Genomic DNA, 17,366 nt, shown 5'->3' with positions numbered 1-17,366 from the left:
CCCGCGGCCTCCGGTGTCATTTTTTCTGGCGGCGGGGGCGGGGGGGGCGGCGGCGGCGAGGTTAAAAGCAGGCTCCTCCCAGCCGCCCATGCTTCAGCTGGTGCTTCTCGGGAGGGAGGCTAGGGGGGTCCCTGCTTTGCTCAGGTGAGTGGGGCCGAGGCCGGCCCGCTGCGGTGGGGCCGGGCCGGGTAGCCGCGGGGGCGGCGGGAGCGTTGCCGTTAGCCGCCGCTGTTCGCGGGAGGGGAGGGGTATTGGCCTCGCCGCCCCTTCCACCGGCCGTGCTGGGAGCGGGCGGCCCGGTGCTGCCCCAGTGCGGGCGGGCCCGGCCCGGCAGGGGCCTGGTTCCACTGGGGCTGGTGTGTGTGTGGGCCCTGCCCGCCCCCTGCGTCCCCCGCGGTGGCTGAGGGGGTGGCGGGTGGCCGGTGGGTGGCCGGGCGCTGCCGTGCTCGGCGCGGCGGCAGTGACCTCCACCGCGGCCCGGCAGGGTGCCCGGCAGGCGGGAGCCGCCGTTGGCCCCCCTTGGCCGGGACCGGGGGAGGAATGCCTTGTTACAGCTCCGGGGGCAAACCCGGGCCCTTTTGGTGTTTCCGAGCGCTCCTGCAACGGCCTGTGGAATCGTATTTGCTGTTGGGAGAAAACCCCTTTGAAAAACAAGGTGTGTAACTCCTCCGGGTTTGTGCTTCTCGAGGTTTGTTTGCTTATTTACCTTGAATGATGTGCTAATGCGTATTTGATGTGGGAAAAAAGTTCAAGTTGTTCACTGCTTATCTAGCCTGAGTTCCCCTTGAGCTCCTAATGGGTTGCAGATGTAGCTTTGAGCGACACAACCATCCGAGGAGAATATAAAACTTAACTGCGCTACTTTTTCTTTTTAAAAAGAAAAAAGGCAGCCTAAGCTGCCTTGTAATATTTTAACTATTTCCCCAGTTCCCATATTGTAACTTTCTTTGCGTTGAGGTTATTGGACAGCTACTTAAAAGGCCATGTTTTGAAAAGGCTTGCGTTGTGGATTTTTTAGGTTTACATTGTATGGTTGGCAGGGAGAGCTTCCACCTTTGTTAAGCAGCATCTGATTGTATATGTCTTAGTTTGCTAATAGTGGAACAAGGCAACTTGTCTTAAAGCTTGTACGTACCTTTGTGAAACTATAGCTGCACTTAGTAGAACAAGCTCTTGGTTGTAATTAATTATGCACTTTAAACCAGCATAAGGTACTAACAGCATTCCAAAAGCTGAAAAAAATCTCGCGCGTAGAGATGCTGTGGTATAAGTTAGTCCTGTTTCATATTTTTTTTCGTGGGCAAGTAAGTCTAGCTTATAAAAATGAATGAGCAGTAAATCTTGGAACCCTTTAGCATCTCTTTAAAAATACAAGATTTCTCTTCACCACCCCCACCCCAAGTTTTTATTTGGTTTTAAGTCTTGTCTGGTACTTGCCAAGCATAAGACCAAGTAATAGTTTTACTTACAGGCAAGTGCTGGCCTATTTCCACTTTTCAAGCAAAAAATTTTAAGAACAAACAGTAATAGCTCTCCCATTAGAACAGCAAATAAATACAAAATGTTTCTCTTAAAGTCTTTTACGTTGCTCAAGTCTATTAAAAAACTTACTGTTTGACCTTGAGGTGGAAAACTGGGTATAGTGCTCTTTTGAGGTCTTCATCTTGTGGTTCTCCTGCCCTAGTTAACACCTGTAATTGCTGTTTCTGTGATATGAGAGCTGAAAGTCAAGCAGTCACAACAGTGCAACTTCCCCTGTTGTCCTGGAGGAGGGAAACATCGCCTTTGCAGAGTGAATAGGTTTATAACAAGTGCTAAGGAAGACAGCAAGTTGCTTGTTGCGCGTTTGCTAAACTCACACACACAACACACACACACCCGTTATACATGTACGATACAAAAGCAGTGAGATGAAGTACAGAGGACTCAGCTGTTCAACAGCAATCATTTTTAAGCATAATTTTCTCAGTATTTCTCACATCTAGTGATGTAGAGCAGTCTGGCAAAAGAAGCTCTGAAGGGGGTGGTTATGTAGCTACTAAAAGCCAGTAAAATACTGCCTTCTGTGGTTCTGGTATACCAGTAGCACTGGTGTTTTGTCTGGGGGATTAGGAGGAGGGACAGTGGGGGTGATGGAAGGTAGTGCGTGAGTTTGGACAGCTGGTATTTATGCTCAAGTATGAGGATAACAGTTCTGACTCATTTTTAAACACTTGAATTTTTAATTATAATGTGTCGATTATTTCTGTTTGCTCTTCAGCCTAATTGCTGGTTGGCATCATGAAGAGGTACGGTGAGAAATTCCTGATATATTCAGGAAGAGGAAAGGACTGTGGTCTTACACATTCAAGTGCGTGATGTGTATTGCTGCACAGCCTCACCATCTATGCTTGCACTCGTGCATGATAGCTGCCTGCTTGGTAGAAACTGAAGTGCAGAAACAGATTGGGAAAGGAGTGGATACATTAAACAGGGGGCTGTGAAGGGAGGGGAGAAGGGAAGGAACCTGAAGCCAACCACAAGGCAGCTGAGAATGGTCTGTATGGAGTGGTCACAACACACACAAACGAAGGAAGCACTGCTCTAATTGATAAGGGAGAGGTAGGAAAGATGTTTGTAGCTTTGACAAATGGGCAGATCATGCTGGCAGCTGACGGTGTGGAGGAGGTGGGGATTAATGAGGTAAGATAAGATTGGATGAACAAAGAGTAAATATAGGGAATCATGAGGGGCTTTGAACACTAAACATTGGGGAGATAAGTTGGTGTAACTTGATTGGAACAAATTGCCTCGGTTGTCCTGACGCCCCCTGCCCCCCCCCCCCCCCATCTACTTGCTGTTTATTTACCTTTAAAATGCAGGCTTCTTTGCCTTGCCTTGATTTGGTTCACTTTCTTCACTTTTTCATGTATATTATCACTTTTACTCCCTGCTCCACCAAGGATGTATATCCCATCTATGACGCACCTGTGTATCAACACCTCACTTAAACATCTCTTAATGAGATGGAAGAGTCTACCTACCACATGGTGAAAGTGGCTGCAGACCAAGCATTCACAGCTGTCTGGTTGCCCTCTGACCGGAAGTCACCAGGGAGGTACATTAAAGCTTTGAAAACTTTTCAAATGAGTGAATAGTTTCAAGCAACCTGTATTTAATTTTCTGTAACATTTCAGAGTTAGTGTGTTGATGGTACTTTTTGACAGAATTGGGTCTATGGTCAATCTCAGCTTCTGTGTTTTTATCTGCAGTTGACTAAATGATTTAGAAAACTGTAAACATTGACAGAAACTGAGCAGCAGATTTAATAACACATTTACTAGCTCAGAGTGAAAGATTTAAATACCATAGTTGCAAGCATGTAACTCGCACCTCAGAACAAGGGTTCTTGAGAAGAAGTACTAAAACTTGGAAGTCTTTGCAGGCTTCAGCATTATCTGTACCGATGGGGAACTGAAAATGAAGAAGCAGTGGGAGAAGGGAACAGACAGTGCTGGGAAAGAGCTCTGGGATAAAGTTGTATGGTACAGTTCATGTTGCTGCAGTTATGGCTCTGAGATAACCTGAGGCTTACGTGGCAAGGAAAACTTGGTTTTCCAGTAGGTGAATTGAAGCTCAGCAGAGAACGGACACTTGTGCCTTTAACTTCAGCAATGTAACGCAGGAGCAGCTGAACTGTTACGACACCGGAATCTGTGGCAGCAAATATTATGGCAGGGAACTCGGTATGATTTTCGTGGTGATTTGTGTTGTCTTTCTTTTGCATCTTTGCTTCAGGTTTTTAATGCTAATGCAGTTCTCGGGCTGCGGCTTCAGGTCTAGAATGCAATGTCTACAAATGTGCAATTCAGAGCAAAAGGAAAACTGGGTGAAGGAGACTGCAAATTAAAATGTGCATATAGTGTAAATATTAGCCTCTGCCATTGCTTTCTCGTAACAGAACTCTCATTTCTGTGAGCTAGACTGGAGAGACTGCTGCCTTGTCACTCAGTGTTACTGCTAAGGTTTAGAATTTAAATTTGTGGTTGCTCATTCCAACTTGTTAATGTTTCCACTTCACCTGTCTGGTCAGCATGAATAGAGCCTGTACAGTATAGCAATTTCTCTGCAGATACGACTGACTTTCTGGAGTTCAGGCACACGTTGATTACTCATTCAGGACTGAAAATGAGATGTGGCTCACTCAGAGGTGTTGCCGTTACACTGTTGCAGATGCATTACTGAATGTGCAGGGAGGTCAAGTAACATCCCCACGGTCATGTGATGAGTCAGCTTTAGATTTGGAATGATCCAACCTAATACCCCTTTTTATTTAAAAAGGTGTTTAGGGTTTTATATCAGTTAGACCATGTAGTCTGTCCCTTGAATGCTCAGAAATTGTTTGAAATAGCAGAGTAGGGTACAGGCTTCAGCTGTATCACACCTTGCAATACTGGTCTCTAAGACAGGTTTAAAGCTGTTAGGACTCAGTCTGACAGCTTTTTAGTCATAAGCAGAACAGGTGGTCACTTAATTAAATGCGAGTATTTAAGACTCTGTCAAGCTAGCATTTTTGTTTCAGTGTACATGGATTTGCCTTTATAGTGAGACTTCTGCAGCATCCTGCACAGAGCTTTTCTGCTTTGATGCTTCACAATTTCCTGGAAATGAGCAGGAAGAGCCAGGCCGTGACTGAATAACTGCTCATCTTGCTAAGTTTCTGCTGTAGTGTCTTGCTTTGTCATGCTTGGTTATCAGCCTTTCAGGACTTATTTTAGAGAAGGCAGATTTCACTTCCATTCATCCAAAACTGGTAGAGACCAAGTGACTCAGAGTAACAGAGCTGGGAGTAGCAAAGAGCCAGGCTTCAGAATACCAGTTGTCTATGGGATGGTGCGGTTATTTCAGCGATTTGTTTTTCATTGGGAATATTACATTTCCATGATACTGTTTGAGGTTGGCGCTGTATGCTTCAATAGCATTGTCAAACTTTTCTCAAGTAAAATAAATGACTTAACGTGCTAGCCAGGTATGGTTAAGACAGTACTGTTCTCTTGTACTGTGTCTTTCTCATTAGCTGGTAATCTCCTGACTCCTGTGCTGGTTTTTGTTTCTCCTAGTTCTTGCTCTCTGGGAATGCCAGCTCTTCCTAGAGAAAACAGTTCTAAGTAATCTGGAAAAAGAAAAAAATTAGGGAAAAGGTTGGTAAAGAGTAGGTCAGGAAGCTGTCTGCTAGTTCCCTGTGCTTGTGGTTGGAAATACCATGTAAGATAAGAGGGAGGTTTAGAGGCTGGCTGCTAATGAAGTTGCATGAAGTGCTGGTAGCCTCAGGCCTCATCGTGTTTAATAAGGTGTCTTTTGGAAATGAAGTTGTCGTTGTGGGGAAAAATGAGCTTGTGGGTAGCAGTGCCCATGAGCTGCATTACCAATAAATACCATTTCAGTTGTCGATAGCTATGGTTCCTCCAGAGCTGGTATTTACCTTTTGATCAGCACTACACAGAATCTGTGAGGAGTTATAAACGTTTCATTGAGTATTGTTTTTTAAAGAGCCTTTAAGGTGAATTTTTATTTTCCATGGTTCCAGTTACTCATATTAATAAGTCACCTTAAAAGCAATTCACAGGCTTTGGATCCACTCACTGTAATAAAGAAAATCCAGTGTAAAAAAGAAAATTGAATGCTGTAAAACTAAGCTAGGGAGATTTAGTGAATATCTTGCCAGAGTTAGCCAATTATCAAGGGCTTCTGAAGTTATAGAACTTGCCCCAATTTAAAGTTAGTTCGATAACAGCCACTTGATCTCCCATTTTTGTTTTACAAGATCAATATGGTTTTTCTGCTTTTTAACACCTGTAGTGCATTTCATTGTTTGTATGGAACTCAGCAAGGTGCAGCAGTAATAAGACTGTGTTGAATTAACAGAATGGGATTGAATTAATGCTCCAGACTTGATGCTTTTTTTTTCCTTCTGTCTCCTCTTTTGCTGGGAAGTTGTATATATTGTTTGCCTCTCCTGTTGCTAACCATTAGCTTTATTCTTCAGAAAGCTCTGTCAGTTCAGCTTTTTTCCTAAATCAAGAACAGTAATGCAACAAATAATTTTGGGGTAAATAGTGCTTTTATTTAAAAGGAAGGTGATTTTTTGTGTGGTTTTTTTGTTTAATTCGTGTCAAGACTCGCATGGTACTGGTGAAAACTATCTTTTAATTTTCTTTTGTTCCTTTTATAGCTGGTAACTTGGTATCCTCTTACGTGCTGTTACTTAATTTCTGTAGTCAAATACATGCAAAGTCTCCTGTATGTTGTGAGGAAGAAATGTCTGTTTCCTGGTCTGTCTGTCATCCTCTGAAAGTAGAGTTCAAATTTCTTCACCTCTGCCAACTGGCAGTAAATACTGTAGGAAGTATCCGATAGTAAAGCCCATGTTAGAGGCACTATTCATAGCGCAGATGTAACTGGCTTTTGACCCAGTCAGTTCTGTTTTTTTGAAATAACCTGAAGTAGCTTTTACTCATTTGCAGAACCAACCAGTGTTTACTTTGCTTTCATATGTTCTTTGTCAGAAGTTTATTCTAAATTAAGCCTGTCCTGCACTGTTCTTTTTCGTTACCATGCTTCATTCTCCTTCCATAAGAGACCATGCCACGGTCCCTTTAATTCTGCCAGTGCCCACAGATGTTTGTCTATGGCTGGTGGCATCCTACAAGGATTTAACTTTTGTTGCATTAGTTTCTCGGGAAAGCTCAACTAAGGATTTGTAAAGATTTTTTTACAAACTCATAAGTTGGCTGCCTTGAGTTAACTGTGCGCTTGAGTATGGATCGGTGGCACGGGTGGGCTTTCTTGATGAGAAGGTAGTGGATTGTTTCCAGTGAAGCTGTACCTGCTGCTTTTACTGAGTTCTAATCAGGTCATGACAGACCAGTGTCATGAGTGCTTTCTTTAGGAGCACTTTGGACATGTGAAGACTATGGTATCGATTGTTAGCAATCTGGTGGATGCAGAAATCAATTGGCATCTCTTACTACTGGCCCAAAAACCATCAAGCGTTTGGTGTCAAGAACAGCCCAAGAGCAGCTGGTATCCTACTGTTAGTAAAATTTCCATAATTTGAATGTGATGTGACTTTGTCTTTAGTGTATTGATACTATTTATTTTTCAGGAATATACCTACTGCAAGTTCGTGTTGCAATATTTAGATTTTATACTATAGCTTAATAATTAAAGAAATAAATGAATAGTATTAGTGGGTTGTGGATGAGAAAATGACTTGAGATCAGGGTTTGGTTGGCTTACAGCTCCTTTTCAGCCTTTCTGTAGAATTTAAGCATATCGTATCTTTTCTTTGCTTGGTCAGACCATAAAATGGGCATGTTACTGCCCTATGCCAGGATGATACTGATGTCGAGCAGAGACGCAGTACTGCTGTTAAGGTATTTGAAGGGTCGGTTTTGTTTATTTCCTGTAGGAAAGATGTGTAAAAATGTCTGATCATAAAATACATACAGACTGTAGAGTCACTTAATATCTCTTGACTCATCTTTGTTAAATGGCTGTTGTAAACCCGTACCACTTGTCGTGGTACGCTCAGTGTACCAGGAGGTACTCCACTCAGTGACTCGAGCTCTTTGATAGCTGTAAGAGATGGGGAGATGCTGGTGAGTCGCTGTGTGGGCTACTGAAGTACCCTCAAGAACAGCCCAGGCGGTTGTGGCATTGGTTAGGTAGGCAGCACTGTTACTGGAAAGGAATGTTACATAGAACTCAACAAAACAGCTCTTATATCTGCTGAGAGTATCTCTCCTCCTGATGTCAAAGGTTGTGCAATTTTGGAGTGGTGTTTTGCAAGGTCAGATCTGTCGTCCAGTGTTCTCCCTTGCTCCAGGCCTGTTGCTGCTGTCTGTTGTGTAAGATGCTCGCCTTGCTGTAATTCTGGACCCTGACTCTGATCTCATTCAATTAAGTAGCCTGATGGTAAGGTGCACAGCTTTTGACTGGGATGTTAATTACAAAAGGACTTGATGGGTGCTACCTGGCCCAGCAGGCAGGCACTTCTGCCTCTTTACAGCGGCAGTGGGTTGTGGGGTGGACTTAGGGCTCCTGGAACTGCAACGCCTGTCCCATGGTGCACACTGCTACTTCAAGATTTCCAAAATACAGCAATAGCAAGGTATGTTTGCGCCTGTTCATGCTGGACTGGCTTTGGTTTTTGCAGGCAACAGCACAAGCCCTTCTCAAATAAATACTGCAGTGCTGAGATAATTTTACTACTTCAAAGCTATGTTGCAGTTGTCCTGATCTGCCAGTTTTAGCTATTGGCAACTAACACAATGATTGATTACTTTCAGGATATTTCAGATAAATGTTTTTAATCAGAAGAAAATCTGTGATCTGAAAATCATGATTAATTCATTACAGTTATGCTCTAGCAATTTAAAGTGGGGCTTTGATGTGAGCATTACTTTATTGACCATAGTAGACCGATAGACCAATGCTTCTTGAGAAGAAGCAGTCTGTTTATACAGAATAGCATGAACCAGCAGAGAAAGCACAAAATAAATTTCCTTTGACTAACAGAAATAAAGTGAGAAATTTTTTTAAACTCAGTATCTTAGGAAAAGATGGTACAGTACATCTGTGTGACTATCCTCAGTAGGGTGATCTTCTGAAAGCTAATATATAGTAGAGAGAAAAAGAAATGAAGCATGGCTATCCTAGCATTGATTTCAGTCACTAGTTTTGTTGAAAGAATAATGAAAAAATCTTAGAGTGAGTCCCTTTAATTTTTAGGAACAGATAGTAATAAAAATATGCCCCCTCTAATTTATAGTGTAGAGAGCATTGTAGACTGTAATAAGTAACTAAGGGTAATTTGCTGATCAAAGGGTTTTTTAACAAAAGGAATGATCTTGCTGTAACAGATTTGGGAATGTTTTGTCTGGTGAGAAAAGTTAACTGTTAACCATGAGGCTGGAGATGTACCCCCTCAAGGCCAATGTTAAACCATAATTTCATGTTACTATGACAACTTTGTCTTCGTCTAGACTTTAGTGTAAAAATAGTTTAGTTTGTAATGTACAGCTTCTTGCTATGGGACTGAGAGCATAACTGTTTGCTTAAACCAGCCTTGAAGCTGAGGATAAAAGGGCTGTGTTACTTGTCGGAATTTGTGAGCCTTGGATGGAGCTGTGACTCCCCGGCTGCCCAGCGCTGTTTTTGCTTTCCTGCCTTAATAAATACTCAGTGAATTTATTTCAGACTCTAGCTATTTCAGTTTCAACTATAACATAGACTTTAAAGCTCTGCACGCTTTCTCACAGTGAAATCACTTTTCTCAAGAAATGAGTATTTTAGAAGGCTAAGCGCAGCCAACCCTGTGTGCCTTTATCTGTATGCAAATTAATTTATTTTTACGAGGACTTTGATTTCTTGTTTTATTCTGGGGGGGGGGGGGGGGGGGGGGGCGGGATTCCAGTGTAGCTGGTGAAAGTTTTTGGAAGCCTGTGTGCAGGCTTCTTAGCTAACCCGTAGCTGGTAGTTACCTTTCATTTGAAAGAGGCAGAATATATGCATTAAGCATTACAACGCAAAAACCTGTATTTAAATGTAAAGTCTTGTTTCTTAGCTATGGTGAAGAATGCTGCTTTTCAGGGTTGTAAAGGATGCTCTGCAAACCTTTAACACTTGTAATTTTTATTCAGTCGTGGATAATTTGTATATGCAGCCTGTTGAGCACTCAGTAGGAGCAGCCTATTTTTAACCTTCGCTTGTTTATGCAAAACCAGTTGAAACAGCATCAGTTTAATCTTTGCTTCTTTTGTTTTGTACGGCAATTCTCTTACCATGTTGGTTGTGAAGGGTCCTATTCTTTAGGATTGCTACCAGGCCTGATTTATGAATCATCTGATAAAGAGCCAGCTCCACTCCCAGAAATGTGCCTTAGGTAGAATTGTATGCCAGTGAGTCAGCTTTAGGGCAGCATTTTCAAAGGAACACTATATAAATTGCATGGTATCTGTGTGTGGGTGGCTTAGTGTTATGAAAAATCTGCTCTAGAGCATCATGCACACACATCCACACATCGCTGAGTCAACTGTCTTGAGTTAAATTGAGTGCTGGCCACACTTCTGTTGATCTAAGTGCATGGATGTGTGTGACACTTCCAGGAAAATAAAAAAGCATGTATGGTGTCTTGGGGAGGTGATGAGTCCAAAAAGCAGCAGTTGGGAAGCATTTGGCTGGGTGCAGAATAATCTTTTCTGATAGAGGTCTAATTATTTGGGTTGATAAGTTTTTAAGTTACTTAGACATTTTGCTGTTGGGCGTATCTTACATGTTATCGTACTAGAATGTCACTGGTGTGTTTGCTGAATTGTGTTGGCTTTTAATGGAAAGGAAGGTGATTTGAGTAGAAAAACAGCATGACCAACATGCAGGTACAGCTATGGAAGTTTTTGGTGAAGCTTCAGAAGTGGACAGTCATTAAGACTTCACATCTTCAGAGGTATGCAGCACTCCATCAGAAGAGGATGTAACCAGTCTTTGCCAAAAGTTTCTCCTGTATTATGAAGCAACTTGTGCATTACAATCAGTTCTTCAGCATCCAGTTCATGTGCTGCTTCTGTCCTTTCCCAACCCACCATCCTTAGACACATAGTCTGTCAAGTGTTTGATTCAGAGTTCTTGATGAGCTTGCCTGAGGGTTTACATTTTTTAAAAAAAGTCAACAGTTTTACCTAATTTGATTAGCCTCAGTTTATTAGCCTCTCACAGCTCTTGATTTATTCCATCTGTGCTCAGTTATGTTGGTAAATGTGAGATCATGTAATCCACTGGTGATGAAAATAGTTGTATATGTGATTATGAGCTACTGTAGTCTTTAAATTCAGTATAAATACAAAAACATTCAGATTTAGATGAGAATACTGACTTCTGTGATGCTGGAACAGTAAGGTAGTAGATGCTTTGGAAGGATCTCAGGCGTTAGCTGTGTATTCTGAATAGCTAACTGCTGTGCAGCAGTGCAGTTTGACTTTTCATTTATATAGTCACAAAAACTTAAGGAATGTACTTGTTATTTTCTGCACAAATGTAGAAAATTCCACTTTTTTTTTTAAATTACAGCTTGTGAATGAATGGCTAGTGATGCGTGGAGGTAGGGTGGTTCAAAGTTTTCTTCCAGCGCTAACTAAAATGGCATTAGAAGTTCTGCTAGATAATGTTTTTCATTTAAACAGTTGCTAGAACTGGCATAAGAATGAGTTACGGTTGTAAGCAGGGGAAAAAAGTGGTTTCTTGGACTCTGAATAGGAGGACATGTGTCAGTAGTAAACTAAAGTAACTTTTAACAGCAAGCTGCTGTGAAAAAGCTAGTACTTCTGAAGAATCTGTAATATCCACAGCTGCTGAGAACAACAAGTGGTTTGCTTCATATAAGCTAGGCGTTCTTTATCGTTAATCAGTTCAATAACACCTAAAAGGACAATGTACAATTAAGGTTAGGGTGTCATGGTGGTTATTAAGTATTTCAGGCCTTTTCATGTGTTTGGGTGAAACTCATTTCCTTCTGACATTGCAGAATATACGGTTATAAAGAAGAACATCTACTGAGAGCAAACCAAACAAAAATATGAAGGATGAGGTATGAGGGGCCAGTTATTGACTGATAAAGGGCATGCATGCCTTCTTTGATATAACTCTTTGTGCAGTAGTATGTTAGTACTGTGCATTCTATGATAGTTGTTCTTTAGCAAACTATTAACACCTCTGAATTTAGTTTTTTTTAATTTTTGTAATCTTCAAAAATCTCTTCTCAGAGTGAACAGTGCTGTCAAAGAAACACTCTGTACCCTCTCCTGTGGCTAGTCAGAGCCTGTGAGTTCAGGGTGTGATGAGACCAAACAGCAGGTACTTTTTAATCAGATTTTTTTTTCTAAAGAGATGGTTTGTGCTTGCCTTCCCTTCCCTCCTTCCTGCCAGCTCTGGCAGAAAATTTTACTGATTTTCTGGGTTTGTTTCCTGCTGGCTTAGCAAAGTAAACTTACCCAAGAAAGGATGAGCCAGTTCTGGTGCAAAGGAGGGAATATGATTGTGCACTCACCGTTAGGTGGTAAAAAAGTAGGGGGGTAACCCTGGTAGTGGCAGCAAACTTTTAGACTGGCTGGGTGGTCTATGCTAATCTGACCTTCAAAATCCTTTTGGGTTTTTTCACTAAAGCGTGGGTTTCATGGTGTGCAAATTCTCTGCCTTTACAAATGAGTCCATGATTGGAAAATATTTTCCGGGTAATGGTACAGTTAGATATTTAATGGCTTCTGCATACTGGTGTATTCTGTGTGTGACTGGAAAATAAAATAATTTCTGTTGAAAAAAATATAGCACAGAAGTTTTTACAGAACTGCCGTTTAAAATTATCAGTGCATGATCTGTGCTTCAGAAAAAGGATAATGACATTTCTGAGCAATGTCTGATTAAGTATCCATCTGTGTCTGTAAGCATCACAACTTATTTTTCAGTACCACATTCTCATTTAAGTAAAAAACTAGTCTTTCTATAGCATCACCTTGAGAGTGCCTTTTCTAGTACTGTTACTAGAAAAATGAGTGGCAAGAGAGGAATGGGAGTTTTTCAGCACAGTCTCTTCCCTGATGTATACTATACATTTCTCAAGTAAAACTGAATAAGTAAATTTTTTCTTTCTTTGAGACAGGGCTTTCCTGGTGTCGATATTTCCCCCTGAACTGTTTGTATTCTGCCCTGCAGCAAAGTCTGAGTTACAATACACTTTTTTCCACTGAGATAAATATGAAGTTCTTTTTTTATATACATACTAATCCTTGAATTGTTGACATTTAAATAACCAGTTCAAGGGACCTGGAGAGCACAGACCTCTCGGAGCAAGTGTTTTTTCCACACACAGAGAGACATATTTCCACATTGACAAGACACACTTCTATGAAGTCACTAGTCCCTGTGCTGCCTTCTCACTGAAAATACAATTCACTGATCACTGTGTGGGAGGTGAAAACAGGTTTGAGTAGTAAAAGTAAGCCTCTACTTAATAAAAAAATAATCTTAAGTCATTGTAATTAGACTGTTAGCAAGGTGGCAACATGTAGATGAAACGTATTTTTTTCTGGCTGGTAGGCCAGAGAGATGGAAAGGTAAAGTACGGGTGTTCTTAATCCCTTTGGGAGCTGTGAGGTAGATGTTCCCAAGTAGGATGTTTGTGGAAAAAAAAATAATCCCTAGTTCACTTTGGCAGCCCTTTAGCTTTGTTTTGAGCTGTTCTTTGTGTTCCCCAGGCTAAAACAATGAATAGTGCAGAAGCTGTTCTGCAGTTATTAATATGAATATTTAAATACTTTTCTTCCAGCCCAGCTAATGTTCTTTTGGTATGCAAGTGGCCAAATATGTTCTTGCATGTATGTTTCAAAACTCCTAGAAAATTTATTTTTCTTTTCAAAGTGCATGACCCAAGTGAAGCTGGGAGCTGCTGTAGCAGGTACAATACGTATCCCACTGTGTAACACTCTTGGCCAGTCATTCAGTAGTCAAAGCTGTGTTTTACTTACCCATATAATAAGAGAGTTATTTGATAGTGTAGATTTGAAGATTTAATATGTGGAAATACTGATTCTATTACAGTATTGAGATGCATTTATGTCTCAGAACTTACGTGTTCATCTAGGTTTGGTGCTGCGCTGTGGCCTTGGAAAAAGAATTGGTTCCTATATAACATTTATTGCCTACATTAAATTGCCATCCCCAAAAATTCTTCTTTTTAAGTTGCTTTCAAGAGGGCTTTACCCAGTATTGGCAAACATTTTTCTTTATATGTTCTTGTATTTTACAGTATGTATCTTAATCTTTCTTTTTTGTTTGTTTGGAAGTAATATACTGGGTTTATGTTGCGACGGAGGGAAGACACAGTCACTCAATATGAGTGATCAGCAGACTTCGTTCGTTTATTGTACCTTACAGGCACCTTTTATGCCTTGTTATAATTAGCTCATACATATTACAAAAGTTAAGCTCATTATTGGTTAGTTGCCTAAATATCAAGTCCGCCCATAGTTTCTCTTCTGTAGTTATCTGTTCCCACCTGCAACATTCTTTTCCCACCGCAATTTTCCTGATATTGTGTAACAAGAACAGCCAAGGATAGTGTAATTTTGCTTTACTTCAGCTAAGCTGAGAGCGATGTGCATTTTTGTCCAGCCAGCTGGACTATGTCTATGTGACCCTTTTCAGCTAGCCAGTTATCCACAGGTTTATTCATTTGGGGTATTGATTTGGTGTGGGGTTTTTTTCTTGTGTAGCAGACTTAGAGTTGTCATCTCCATCTTTCTTCTGTTGTCTGGTAGTAAATAAGCTTTTTTTCCTTAACTGGTGTTTCTCTCCCATAAATATTTTCCTAATTCCCTTGTACCATACAACACTTCATTCATTAGCCCGAAAGAAGCATGAATTCTATTTTAGTATTTAAAAATGAAGTTTCAAAGTGGGTTAGGGCAGACGGGACAACACTGAGCCTTTCACAGCACTTTTTAGAAGGAGGGAAGTAACCTGCGCTGTAGCTGGAGCGGGGGGAAGCAGCATATGATTATATACATATAATTACAGGCAGCTTGGGGGTGGTTCAGGAGACTGAGGAAGGTTTGTCAGGGTACAGAAAAATCTTTGAACCATCCACACTTTCTCATACTGCTCAAGGACTAATTGCCTTTTAAAAAAAGCAGAAATGCTTTTTTTAAAAAAAACCAGTAGATTAAATCTTACTACTGCTTCTTCTTGTCTATGCTTTTTTGAAGTGCCATAAATTTATTGTTTATGATATTTTTCAACCCATAAACGATTTGTTCCATACCATTCACCTGTAAGCGACTGCAGTAATGAAAGATCTTTATTCTATATGGAGTTTGAGGTGAAAACTTAGGTGGAAGGCAAAGTGTGAATAATGAAGATAAAATGATAAATATTGATCTCTCAAACAAAATTTCCCTGAAGTTGCTTCAGGTAGTTCTGGGTTGATAACGTACAAGTTATCAATCAGATAAATAGCTTGGATTTTGTATCGCACTGAAGCAATGCAATTTATTAAATTATAACTTGAAGTAAAATGTAGGATACTGGTGTGGGTGGATACTGGTTCCTGCTTGCAGCCCATACTATTTGGTGCTGTTTTCCTGGCAGATTTGAGAGAAACTAGGTCAGCCTGTAGGTTCTCATGTAACCAGGACTGGTATGGGAGACACACCATTCAAGTGCTCCCTGAGTATTAGATGCTCCTAAAAAGACTTTACATGACTCACCAGCGTAGTGGTTCTCTGCTGAGAACATATCTGTGTTGTATGTAGCTATAATGTCTCTAAAGACACTGCCCATAGATGTCGTAAACCCTGTCTACGACAATTTAGTATTGCTTCATGGCACTTCATGTAAATATGTCTTTGGTACATAAAAGCTACTGGCAGAGGTGTTCCACTGGCAAAGGAAGGTATGTGTAGTCTTGCTCTGTAATGTTCAGCAGCTGCTTGGTGTCTGCTCAAAGTGACTGGGTTTCTGCTGTGTCATGTTGGTACTGTGAGTCTGTAAATGCCATAAAACCATTGTAATTTTACAAGGTTGAGGTCCTGTTCAACTGAAAGTAGATTTCTCATAGATGTGGAAACTGAACTATATTCTGGTCTGTCCAGGTGGATGACTACCTGGACTGGGAATTTTCAGGCTGGCATTGTTCATACGGACTGAAATTCTCCATTAAAATAGGTTTTAAAGTTCTAGGTAAAGAATTGTAGTGTATGTTACTTATAATGTATAGATTTAAGCTTTAAAAATATTTTTCTTATTTTTCTGGTCTGTTTGGATTATTCTAGTGAGGTGAACCATGTTTAATGTGATTCCAGTACAGTCTTTCATGGGTGTGTAGAAGGAAGAATAGTTTGGTGTAACTGGATGAGTTCACTAGGAAAAAGTAAATGAAGAAAACCAATGTGATCCTGACTGTAACTGAAAGCAGTGAGTTGTTTAGGTAATACTGTGAAGAGCAGGACTGGGTGAGTTATCTGGGTAAATTGTTCTTCCTGTTCCGTTCTCGTGCAGGCTGCTGTATTGTTGAAGTCCAGATCTGTTTAACCCAGTCTTCCAGACCACGTGCTCCATGCTTTGAGACCAAGAGGACTTTAGTGTTCTGAAATGAAGATGGAGGAGGTCGGAAAAGCAGAAGAACTTGTTGATTCAGAAGTTCCACCAAAGACTTCAGAAAAGCGAGAGACTGCTCCTGATGAAGATGTACCTATAGACCTGGAGACACAAACTCAGAAAGACAACGTGCCCACTGCAGCAGACTCTGCAGTGCTCTCTTCGATGCCTTGCTTACTGATGGAACTGAGGCGAGACTCCTCGGAGTCTCAGCTAGCATCTACAGAGAGTGATAAGCCACCGGGTGGTCGAGTTTACGAGAGTGACTCTTCTAATCACTGTATGCTTTCCCCTTCTTCCAGTGGGCATTTGGCTGACTCAGATACATTGTCTTCCACAGAAGACAATGAGCCCTGTCACGCTGAAGCTGCTGTAGAGGGAGACTCTTCTGCAGTGTCTGGGGCTGCAGCTGGGAGGAAATCCAGGCGATCCAGGTCCGAAAGTGAAACTTCAACAATGGCTGCCAAGAAAAACCGACAGTCTAGTGATAAGGAGAATGGTCGAGTTACCAAGGTAAAAGGTCATCGAAGCCAAAAGCACAAAGAAAGAATCCGGCTCTTAAGACAGAAACGGGAAGCAGCTGCTCGCAAGAAGTACAACCTGCTGCAGGACAGCAGTACCAGTGATAGTGACCTGACGTGTGACTCAAGCACGAGTTCCTCAGATGATGATGAAGAGGTTTCAGGGAGCAGCAAGACAATCACTGCAGAGATACCAGGTAGAGGATGTTTTTTAAACTGAACTGTAACGCATCTGACATCGTTTCTCAGCTGTCATGCTAAATTAGATGAGTGACACTTGAGAAAAACCGGGAGAACTGCAGCTCTGTGTAAATTTGAAGACTGCAGTATATTAACAAGACATGGGCAAATTTAAAAATCTGTTCTGAGGTTTCAGTGCACCTTTGCACACCAACAAAACATAGAAATGGCAAATTGGAGGAAGGACCATCTTTGAATTCTGGAATTTTCAGATCTTTTCCTTTGTAAGCCTATATGAACTCCTATCAGTGCTGTCAAATCCCATTAGATGGTGATGATCTAATAAATACATTCTTAGAGATAAGTGGCCAGCTTTGCTTTAATACGTTAAGGCCACAGCTCAACAGCTGTGTTGGAAATAATGTGGCATACCTCTTGCCTGTGTTACAGTAAGGCCCTGTTCATCATTGCACTTCTGCT

General features: G+C 41.2%; 1 protein-coding gene across 3 annotated transcripts in view; it reads left to right on the top strand.

Annotated features, from left to right (window-relative positions):
- ARK2N (arkadia (RNF111) N-terminal like PKA signaling regulator 2N) overlaps positions 1-17,366 on the top strand; it is a 44,056-nt gene continuing 26,690 nt past the window's right edge. For 2 of the 3 annotated variants that reach the window (XR_008730213.1, XM_055698905.1), the window contains exons 1-2: positions 1-144; positions 16,087-16,903. Coding sequence is in view for 2 of the 3 variants with exons in the window: in XM_055698905.1 (XP_055554880.1) it covers positions 16,180-16,903 (724 nt within the window). In the remaining variant the exon portion in view is untranslated. Of the gene's footprint in view, positions 145-378; positions 656-16,086; positions 16,904-17,366 lie in introns of those variants that run through there. The other variant, XM_005446907.4, reaches the window with a different exon arrangement.

The sequence above is a fragment of the Falco cherrug genome, chromosome Z (assembly GCF_023634085.1).
Source record: "Falco cherrug isolate bFalChe1 chromosome Z, bFalChe1.pri, whole genome shotgun sequence".
Classification (NCBI taxonomy): domain Eukaryota; kingdom Metazoa; phylum Chordata; class Aves; order Falconiformes; family Falconidae; genus Falco; species Falco cherrug.
The sequence above is the reverse complement of the archived record's forward strand: the minus strand, read 5'-3'. Positions and strand labels throughout refer to the sequence as shown.